The 11,408-nt window shown below is 33.6% G+C and overlaps 1 protein-coding gene across 1 annotated transcript; it reads right to left on the reverse strand.

Moving 5' to 3' along the window:
- Nucleotides 1-6,029: 6,029 nt before the first annotated feature.
- Nucleotides 6,030-6,926, reverse strand: LOC145104368 (MIZU-KUSSEI-like protein (Protein of unknown function, DUF617)). Its single transcript, XM_079041645.1, has one exon. The coding sequence runs from the start codon at nucleotides 6,813-6,815 to the stop codon at nucleotides 6,099-6,101; it is 717 nt and encodes a 238-aa protein (XP_078897771.1). The 5' UTR covers nucleotides 6,816-6,926; the 3' UTR covers nucleotides 6,030-6,098.
- Nucleotides 6,927-11,408: the final 4,482 nt, after the last annotated feature.

Here is an 11,408-nt window from a genome sequence, read left to right on the forward strand (position 1 = left end):
CATTGCTTCTAATTACAAGTTTATACCAATTTAGCTATGAGCTTAGACACGTTAATTCAACAGGTACTTGTCCCTAAAACACCAAACATGAATATAATATAGTAAATGTGGATTTTTAAACACAAAACTTAAATCTGACTGGTCGTTTGAACGAGATAAAGCACACCTTGTCGGCGACAGGCGGTTCTCAACAAGTCGTTATAGATTCTTATGAAACTTTTTAGTCCAGTGGTTAAACCAGCAACAATCTGGACAGTTTTCAGTATCACCATCTCTAAATCATAGCATATACATCAAATGGATGTTAAAAAATCTTTTTTCTTGATGGTCATTTGAATGACATGATATGCATGCATCAACCTATGGATTTTTGGGATGCTTCTTAACCAAACAATGTATGTATATTACAAAAATTCCTTTACGTACTAAAGCAAGATCAACATACATGGTATCAAAATTTTTCCGATTACATATCCATTATCAGTTTCAAACATAACACTTGTGACCATTCTTTGTTTATTTATAACCATGACAATGACATTGCTTTTTCTTTTGCTATATGTGTATCACAACATCGAACTACCACCTTCGACAATCACTAATGCTAACTACTTGGTAGAGAAATTGCTATGAAATATCTTTAAGCCCCCATCTACTTTCTTGGCATCTCGATCACTTGGACATCCAAATATTTGTTTTTTAGCAAAACTAAATATGCAAAGGAGATTATTGACCATGTTGGCATGCATTTTATAAATTGACACGTACTCCCATTAATACAAATCCAAAACTACCCACGACTTCCGATGACCCTTTTGCAGACCCACCTTTTATAGAAACATCATCAGAGCTCTTCAGTATCCTTGTTTTACATGTCCAAATATTTCTTATGTCATGCAACAACTTAGGCTTCGGATGCACGAACCTTGTACCCTCATATAAATGCTCTCAAACAGATAATTCAATATCTTCAAGCGATACTACATCAAAAACCTCCATCTTAACAAATCTAGCTCTACATAGTTATTTTTTAATACTGATACCAATCCGATTAGATGTGTATATTTGCTCCATTCAAAATTTGGTTATTATGAATTCTGTAACACCACGTTCCAGGTAAATAACACTTATGAGTTTTGGTAATTCAAGTCTTAAATAAATAATGTTATGGTGACCACAATGTGGCAAAGGATGCACCACGTTGTGGCCATAGACAAATGAAACACACATTCATTTAGGTCCCCACGTTGTAGTATGATGTTAGCCGCGGCGTGACGGCTGCCAAGTCGAAACCCCTATTTTTGGGCTTTAAGCCCTATTTAACGGATGTGATGGCTAGGGTTTGCACACACTTAGCCTCCATCACCTACCTTTCGACCTAGAAGAACCCATAGCCACCGTTGTTGAGTTTTTGAAGTTTTGTGGTAATTTTTGGTGAGAAGAAGAAGAAGATGGCATCCATTGTGTGAAGATCCAACAATCAAGCCCCTTCTCCACTTTCTAGCTCATCTTATGGACCATTGCAAGTCTTCAAGTTCCAACCTTTATGTTTCATTCTTCTAGATCTACTTTTCTTTGCATTATTCTTCAAGATTGATATAGTTTGAGTGGTTGGACTCCATAAATTTGGCAACTTTATGGATCCATGGGGTCCCATTGTGGACATATGTTCCATATCTGAAGTTTAATAGAGTCTTGATGTTATGCATGTAATTTTGGGTCTCATTTCCTCCATTTTGTCCTGGCTTGGGCTCAAGACATGCATTGGACATGCATGCCTAAAAGACAACTATTTTTACGATGTTTGGAGTTTAATAAGGCTTTTTGGAGAGTATAAATGAGCTTCTTGAAGGATTAAGAGCTTAATGCATTAAGCTGGTTAGGACAGTTCCCACGACATGGAGATTTTGTCTGCACTACATGGCGTTAAGTGACGTCTATGACTATTTTATCGTGAGGTCACCACAATGTGGCAAATTATTAGTTATGACGTGGTGACCAACTGATGGACTTTGATTGTTGACTTTTGACTTTTTGACTGAATTTGACTTTAGGTCAATTTGAGGGTTTTGGGTTGTAGTTTAAGTATTGGTCCCTGATTTTTGTATAGATGACCTATAGTACTAGTTCTTCAATTGTGTGAGTTGTGTTGGTGAGTTTTATCACTATACTTTGTACTGCAGTATGTATCCTTGTGTGTAGGATGTTAATATGTTGTAATGATCTGTTATGATACATGCATTGTTGGTTATTGTTTGATTGTTTATCTATTTGCATATGTCGACATATTATGGTAGGTTTGAGGCAGTCTTGTTTTGTCCTGTAGGCTAAGATACCCAGGCAGTCCAATGTATTATAGGCCTTGCGAGGCGGTCCTGTCAGACTGTAGGCCCAAGGGAGCGGTCCAACTATTGTAGGCATTGCGAGGCGATAAAGTAGACTATAGGCTTAGTAGAGAAGTCCAGGCTCCCTGTAAGCCTTGTGAGGCAGTCCAAGCAGACTGTAGGTTCATTAGTGCATGTATTATATGTGTATCGTTGTGTGGGGTATTTTGGGGGAACTTACTACGTTTTGGTTTACGGTTGTGGATTTAAATGTTTTCAGGTACTTCAGATGACCGGGACAAGGTGAAGGCGTGATCGTACACATCCATCTACTTATTTATGTTTGAGAGATAATACTAATAGTCTGATTTTTATGGTTTTGTTTTTGAAACAATGATTGATTACTTTACGGGTTTTATGAAGATTTCTTTTGAAAAATGAAAACTTTTACTATGGTTTTTGGTACGTTACATATTCTTACGTGATAATCTCATTTCTTGATCTTCCAAACATTAAGCCACCTTGTTTAGATCCAGTACAAAAGCGAAATATCGTGGTATTTCTAATGGTGTTGCTTAAACATGTTGGTTACACATCTTCGTTCTTAAACTTCATTTTCCTCTCGCTACATAAACAATTGTTTATTATGATAATGTGAGGGTCATATACATTTCCGACGACCTAGTTCAACACTAACACACTAAACACATTGAAATGGACATTCATTTTGTATAAGAAAAAGTTGCATAAGGATAAGATCATGTTCTTCATGTCCCCTCATGCTTTATGAATTATTTGGGTGTTTTACCTAGTTACCTTAATAGAGAGGATTTTATTCCTTTTATTTTGGGAGTTTACTACAAGAGGTTGATAAGTTTGAGTTTTAGCTCTAAATGCATGTTTATGATATGTTAATACTTTGAGTTTGATTTAAGTAAAATATTTATTAAAAATCTGAAATCATGATTTGAATTTTGTTATTCTTTGCATAAGTTTGATTTTAGTTAAGTTTTATGGAAAGTTTTTCAAATTTAATTATTATTTACAAAAACTTGTTTTGAGTAGAAATTATTTTGAAAAGTTATGATCATGCAATGTGTTTTGTACTTTGTAATATAATGTTTAAAAAATTTAAGAGTTTCATCAAGTGTTTTGAAATATGATTCCACTAAAAGATTACTCAAAAAATTTATTACTTGTTGAGTCTAAAACCCATATAGCTCATGAGACGTTTCATATTATGTATTGTTTGTTTTAAATGTCATGAGACGTTTCATATTATGTGTCTCTAAGTTTGAACGCAATGACTTAGAAGTGAAAAATTAATAGAAGTGGACTTTGGATTTCATAGAATTGGAACATAGCATTTGCTAACTTGTACTATCGTTGTTGTTATGTACAATTGTCACCCAAGGTTTTGTATTTGTTTACATAACAAGAGTTTTTGTTAAACAATATTTTGTGGTTCATGACTAAATGTCATGAAATTTATAACAACCATACATTTTAAAAGCATTTGGAGTGTCATACATATAATAATGTTACAGTAGAGATAATATGTTGGCGGATACCACACAAGGATAAGGTGACTATTTTTATAGATAATCTCCTACATAAGAAAGCAAAATGATGAAGAAGAACTCTAGCCCACATAGGTGATCTCCTTTTGAGTTATGGAGTTTTCTCTTCCGTTTGACCTAATATATAATTTTCAACATCAAAATACAAAGCTACAAAATGGGACTACAATGGTAGGGGAAGTTGTAGAGTGGTTGCAGAGTACCATTGCAAAGGAAGATTGTAGACACATTTGCAAGGCAGTGCGATATTCGGCATATCGTAATTGCGGTGTCCAACATACCGCAACTGCGGTGCTCGATGAAAATCTTATACATCCTCACAAATCGACACGATTTAGGAGACAAACTTTGTTCCGAAAGAACGAAGATGAAGATTTTGAATACTTTTTTCGAAGATGAAAGTTTACCAAAAACATAAAAAGACTCAATCGGAGATGAAGATATGAAAAAAATTATACAAAATCGAAAAAACATAACGGTAATTTTTAATTTTTAATCTTTAAAAAAAAAAAAGAAGCCAAATGAATTAGATGTAACCCGCGGAACGCGGACAAAATGAGCTGTTTTTTAAACATATAAAATAATATGAATGCTTGTTGGACTACAATTATATTAATCCATAATAAAATTTGATAGAACTTTCATATAATAAGATTTACATGGAAAAACATTACAAATTGGGTTATTAGAAAAGTAATCAAAGATGTAATTCATCTCTTACATCAAAGTTAGTCCAATGTATCATCCTTGTCTTTGTCGCTCCTTTGTATTTTATCAATTCATATGGACTGTTCCCTACCACTATTCCTAATCCCACACTCAACAAACTTTTTGCTTTTTTGGCAACATCACGATGGATAAACATCATATCATATGTTAACTCCTTGTTAGTCACATAAAACTAAAGTCGTGTGCATAATTTTCTTCGGAACTATTTCAAGTAAAACTTAGTAGATCGATCAGTGTATTCAGTTTTTTGTCAAATTATGTAGATCTATATACATTTTTTTTTTCGGTTCCTAAACTTTATGAAAAGAAAAGAAACTTTATACCTAGTTTGAAACAGATGAAGTAATAGAATATCATCCAACTCATAAGTTCGACTTTATGTGATAGAAAATAAGACTTTTCTTATCTAGAAAAATATATATTTAATTTGATAAATACTCGAATAAGACGTTTGATGAGTACGGCTGTAAACGAACTGAACGTTCAGCAAACTGTTCGTGAACCGTTCGGCGGGAAGTTCGTTTATGTTCGTTTATTTAATAAAAAAACGAACAAGAACACAAATTCTCGTTCGTTTAGTTAAACGAACAAACATGAACAATGGTCTCGTTCGTTCGATTATGTTTGTGAGCGTTCGTTTATGTTGTTCGTTTGCCTTCGTTTATGTTCGTTTATATAAGTTTCTTTTATGTTCATATATGCTTAATTGTGTTTGATTATATTACTATATTATATGTTCATTTATCTTCATATAGGTTTAATTATGTTTGTTTATCTTTGTTCATTTATGTTCGTTTAACATGTTCAGGAACATAAACAAACGAACATGAACAATGTAATTTGTTAAACGAACGAACATGTACAAGAAAACTCGTTCGTTTATCCGTTTGTGCTCGTTTATTTGTTCGGCTAACTTAAATGAATGAACATGAATAAACCCTCGTTCGTGTTCGTTTACAACCATACGTTTGAGTATCAATTGATTTTAATATAAGTTAAAATAAAATAGGGAAGCATATGAAACAAAATGAAATTCATAATTTTATGTATGGATTTTTAATAAATAACAAAATAAAATATAATAAAAAAACTTAACAAAAATATTATTGAGTTCTCTAAAATAATTCCAAACATAAATACTAAATTTTTCTTGGGACAAAGAAAGTATATTCGTTACAAACAAGTGCATCACATAAGAAAGTACAAGGTAAATTTAAAACAGCTAATTACATAAAGAAAGAGCCAAAAATGTTATAGCTACATTTTATATTATGATGATTAAATTATAGAAAATAATCGAAGAAGAACCATATATAAGTTTGAGTTTGATTCTTTTTTTTTTTTACTCAATTAATTCCCAAAAAAATTTAGAAAATTATGATTTACATCATCAATATGAAACCCAAAAAATATTAGATCATATTCATGTGTAAAAATAAAAGTATGTTTTCCTGTTCCTTAATTTCTAATGTACTCTTACAAAGAAAATGCTGAGTTCTTGGCCATCTGCAGCTCCTTCAGGATTGATCATATGAAAAGCTTCTGAATCTTTACTTCCGACCACTCGGTCAAACCTTGCTCTCATATAAGTCAACTCGCCGTCCACCGCCCACTCCTTTCCCGACAGCCCCGGAAGAACTCCGGCACCCATTGACACCCCTCGCAGCGACTGCATCACATGAAGTTCATCATCTGTCATTTGTGTCCTTCGTATCGAATACCCATATTTCCTTCCATTACAATAAACTCCCCACACATATTCCTCCAACACCTTCTTCTTATTAGTTTTAGTTTCACTTTCCAGCGATAATCTGACGATATCTGACGCCATTTCTTTCTGGAACGCGGTTGAGCTCATCGGAAGCTCAATCACAAAGACTGGGAGACGGTGTGGATCTTCTTGGATGGCTAAACTTACTCTCCCTCTCCGGTAACCAAATAGGGTTCCGGTGGTTGCGTGATCAGTTAGCAGCTGCTTTCTTGGCCGGCCTAATAGTGCCACCATCTTGCAACCGGAGGTTAGCATGGGAAGAAGCTTGAACATGCGGAAGATACCACCGCCGCCGCCACCGCTGCCACTGCGACTTTTTGATCGCTTTTCCCGATTACTGGTGTGCTGTAAAAACGATGCAAGAGCTGGGTTTTCCATTTGATGAAATGGGCTGGAGTGGACAGGAGGCATTATTTTATATAACGAAGTTATTAATTCAGAATGTATATGGAATTGAAGGTACAAAGTAAGTGATGAAAGAATTCTTCCAAATATATAGAAAGGCTTTTTAAAGTAGGGGAGCTTGTTTTGAATAAATAAGGAATACAACTAAGATAAATGGATGGGTTACACATGTAATTTTCACATATGTAGAAAAGCTAAAATATATAAAGGTAAATAGCCATCAATAATTTTTGTCAATTTCTTGGAATATTATAAATCATTATAGCATTAAACTGGTTAATGTCAAAGGATACCAACATATTCTTTAGAGTAAATTACACCAATGCGTTCATGTTGTTTGGCTAAATTCGTTAGCTTCGTTCTTATGTTTTGTATTTCACTTGGATCAAGTTAGTATTAAACTTGAATGTTTTATCTTTATCAGTCAGTGGCGGAGCCAAAAATTTTGATAGGGGTACAAACATTATCAATATATATTCCACGTAGTTATCCTATCACGGACATTAAAATACAGGATACAATATCTGTTTAGTTGGGGGGTACAATAACATACAACATGTTTATAATAAATTTTTTTATATACATAAAACAATTTTTTTGGGGATGCTCTAGTACCCCAACGCCCCATGTAGCTCCGCCACTGTTATTAGCGATTAAGTGACTATATTACACAACTTTCTATTTTTTATTATTTGTTTATTTATTTAAAAGCAATCAAGGCGATGATGAGGAAAAGATGTAGGGTTTTTGCACCTTCTCCATCTCTGGTTTCCGTTCGTCGAAAATTAACAACCAAGGCATCGACGACGCCAAATATAGGTTTTGGGAAGAGAGAGGGAAGTGGCGATGGCGAAGCTACTAACGTAAGAACGTTTTTTAGATTAAATTTTTCAAAGAGAAAAAAAGTACACCACATAAGGTATACATATACATTTCGATTAAAGGATTTGTAAAGAGAAACAACAAAAAAGAAAAACGTTTTTTTAACGCCTAAGTGATTTGTAGAGAAAAAAAAAAAAAAAAAACCATATACATTGGTTGACAATCTTACGAAAGAAAAGGTGGGTGAGAGGGTCCAAATGTTGATGTGACCAAGTTTATAGTGATGAAAAAGAAATAGAAAAGGAGGAGGAAGGGGGGCTTGAATGTGCTACAGATAAGGAAGGGTGGTATTTGGACCACAACTTGTGTGGGGAAAGTTTATGGTGATAAAGTTTAATTGTTAGATGGGCCTTTCCTTTTAAAAAATTATTAGATCTTTTTTTTTTTTTAAAAGATGATAAATTTTGATTTAAATTATGTTTCAAAATATAATGTCCTTAAAGTTACATTTGAGACGACTTCATTTGCATATTAACAATAGATCTAACATATTTATTGATTTTGTTGAATAACTGTTTTAATTTTTTTTTAAAGTATTTGTTATTAATCAAAGATAATGAAACCATATAACAGATGAAAGTTTCATGCTTTTTAGAACAGAGGATATAACATTTTATGAACCGATTTCAATGGCATTGATTTTGTATTATGTTAATAGCGAATAAATTTTATAATTTTAACAAATTGATTATTACTTTTCTAAGATAAATACGAGAAGCATGGTATTTATGAGCATATGAGGAATGGTGCTTTTCCTGAACATTTTAACATGGGGTGTTTCAACGTCTCCCTTAGCTTTATTTTATGTTTTTTTCCCATTACTATTCTCATTAGGTGTTCTCTATCCATTCAATAAAACAATCATTTAACTTTATATATTGAATACTCTCAATGTAATTTTATCAAAAAAATAATAATAATGCATTGAGAATTTTAAATATGCATAGAAGCATAACATACATGCTTCACATATTGAAAAGACGTTCGTTACCCCCATACCTTCAACCATTGAGAAATTCATTAAAGTTTGATGCCTTTTCTATTCTTATCTCTACATTTGGAACCGTTTTTATATGTATATAAATGTGATGACAATTAATTTTTCTACGTTTGCATGACTCATGCATTAAATTATGTATAATGTTGTAACCAACGTTCAATAAGGTCATCCCGTATACCTGCAACGAACATGCTCGTTGTTGACGTGGCCACGGACCACGACCGTGCATACTATCTTGTCGGTCCGTGGTGGCTCGTGGTGTGGTGGCGAACACGGAGGCGGACGACTAATCCGTTACTCTTAGGCGTCTGTCTTCTCTCTCTCTCTCACTCTCTCTCTCTCTCTCTCTCTCTCTCTCTCTCTCTCTCTTCGTTCTTCTCTTCCGGTCGTTGTATGCACTCCGAAGTGGGTTCGTGGCTTTTGGTGGCTAATCTGGAATCTCTCCATGACGGTTGTAGTGGAGAGTATTACTGATAGTCTTAACATATGTATTATCACTTGGATTTACGGTGCTTTTACCATGATGTTGTACGTCCACAAGAGATGAAAAAAATGATGTTGTAAGTCCACAAGAGATGAAAAAAATATATTATAACTTGGAGAGCAATAAACCGTGATCACAAACTTACTATTGAATTGAGAAACGAAAATCTCACTTAAATTAACACCTAAATTAGTCACTTGCAAAGAAGATATTAACTCTCTAATTTTGATTTCAACAGGTAGCTCTAACTCTTTTTCATGATAAACATTCACGTAACAAGTATACTTACCGGCAAACGAAAAGCAACCCTAATTAAAAATAAAGGAAATTAAGAAATCTAACCACTTTCTAATGTAATGTGTATTTCGTATTTCAAGATAATATATATATATATATATATATATATATATATATATATATATATATATATATAACAAAAATAACCACTTTGTTCGGAATGGGCATTCCTGACCAAGAAAAAACATTTTTTTTTATCGATTCCGGAACGACATTCCGGATTCTGGACCAACATTCTGTATAAAATTTTGGATTTCGGAAAAAAAAAACTCTAGAATTTTAGAAACAAGTCCGAAATCCGAAGAACAATTCCGAAACTTCAGGAAAAAAAAATCATTTTTTTGCTTAATTTAACAAAAAATTAAACAAATATATTTAAATGAACTATATAAAATATTAGTGCATAAAATTAGACATTTTATTGAATAATGGTGACAAAACATTATGAAATGTAGCATTCGGAATAAAAAAAACAAAAAATATATATATTTGAAAAAAAAAACTCTGGAATATGAACAGTACTCCGAAATTAGGGCATTCCGGAGAAAATGATTACTTTTCAAAAACCGAAAAAATATGGTTTTTTTTTAAACCTCGTTTTTAATGGTTAGATTACTCAATTTCCCTAAAATAATACTCTAACGAGTTTCTTAATTATATACTACTCATATAAAAAATAGTTTCTTTATAATTGAAGTTGTTGGCTAATCGGTAGGCGGATCATTGGGAGTGTGGTTAGTGTGGAGCGGACAACTTTTATTAACGAGCATCAGATTATTGACAAACCTTTAATGTTGAATGCAGTGGTCAGTTGGTTCAAGGTGCAGAGGAGGCGGTAAATGGTCTTCAAGGTTGATTTTGAGAAAAAAAAACAAAGAATTTGCTTCTTAGGATTACCTAATGTATATTATGACCATTATGGGTTTTCGTCATGTGTGGTGAAGTTGGATAAGGGTCTTCTTTCTTTCGCCAGAACTTCGAATTTAGTCAATGGATGAGTTTGCCATTGAGAGGGGTCTTCATCAGGATGATCATTTATCCTTTTTAGTTTAGTATTGTTATGGAGGGCATTTATGCGGTTTTGTTGTAGTCTATATGGGCCAATATTTTCAGAGGGGTCGTAGTTGGTAGTGCAGATTATGAGTTGTTACATCTTTGGGGATAATGCTATTTTAATGTGCGACTGGGATTTAGAAAATTTGAGGCACGTTGTTCGCATTTTGCGGTATTTTTATCTGGCGTCGGGTATTCGAATTAAGTTACTTAAAAGTAAGTTAATTAGTGTTGGGGTTTCTTTTGGTCAAGTGGAGGAAGCAGCTAGATTTATTAGGTATGTGGCTATGTGGTTTCCATTTAGTTATTTAGGTATCCCGGTGGAAGAGAATATGTCTAGGGTAACTACCTGACAACATGTTATTGATAAGTTGTCCATCAAGCTTAACAAGTGGAAAGTGAACATGCTTTCGATAGGTGCTACACTTACTCTTATTAAGTTTGTGTTGGGTTCCCTTGGTTCTTTTTTTTTTTATCAATTTTCTCAACTCTTATCAAAGTTTTGAAAACTTTGGAGTCTCTTAGAGCGTTACGTGGAGTTGAAATGGGTGATAGGAAACTTCATTGGGTTCGTTGGGATAAGATTATGATGTCTCATGATGATGGTGGTTTGGGAGTGGGGATCCTGTTTTCCTACATGTAACATCCTATTTTGAGAAGTTTCTTATTTTAGGATTACGGACAATAAATGGATCAGGTAAAGGCCTTGGGCTTCAAGGGAATAGGCTGTAGACCTTATTGGATGTTGATAATATTGGTTATGTGACCTAAGCCCTTGGTTTGTGTTTTGGAGTCAAATGGTAAACTGGGAAAAGTAATGTTTTGGACTTCTTGTATGAATTATGATTTTAGTTTGATATGTTAACTAGATAGGGTTTTGGGG

Source organism: Lactuca virosa, chromosome 1, assembly GCF_052849685.1.
Source record: "Lactuca virosa cultivar CGN04683 chromosome 1, Lactuca_virosa_CGN04683_v6, whole genome shotgun sequence".
Lineage (NCBI taxonomy): Eukaryota > Viridiplantae > Streptophyta > Magnoliopsida > Asterales > Asteraceae > Lactuca > Lactuca virosa.

What these genes read in the sequence shown, in the direction of transcription:
- LOC145104368 (XM_079041645.1), bottom strand. Translation starts at nt 6,815, where the DNA reads ATGCCTCCTGTCCACTCCAGCCCATTTCATCAAATGGAAAACCCAGCT.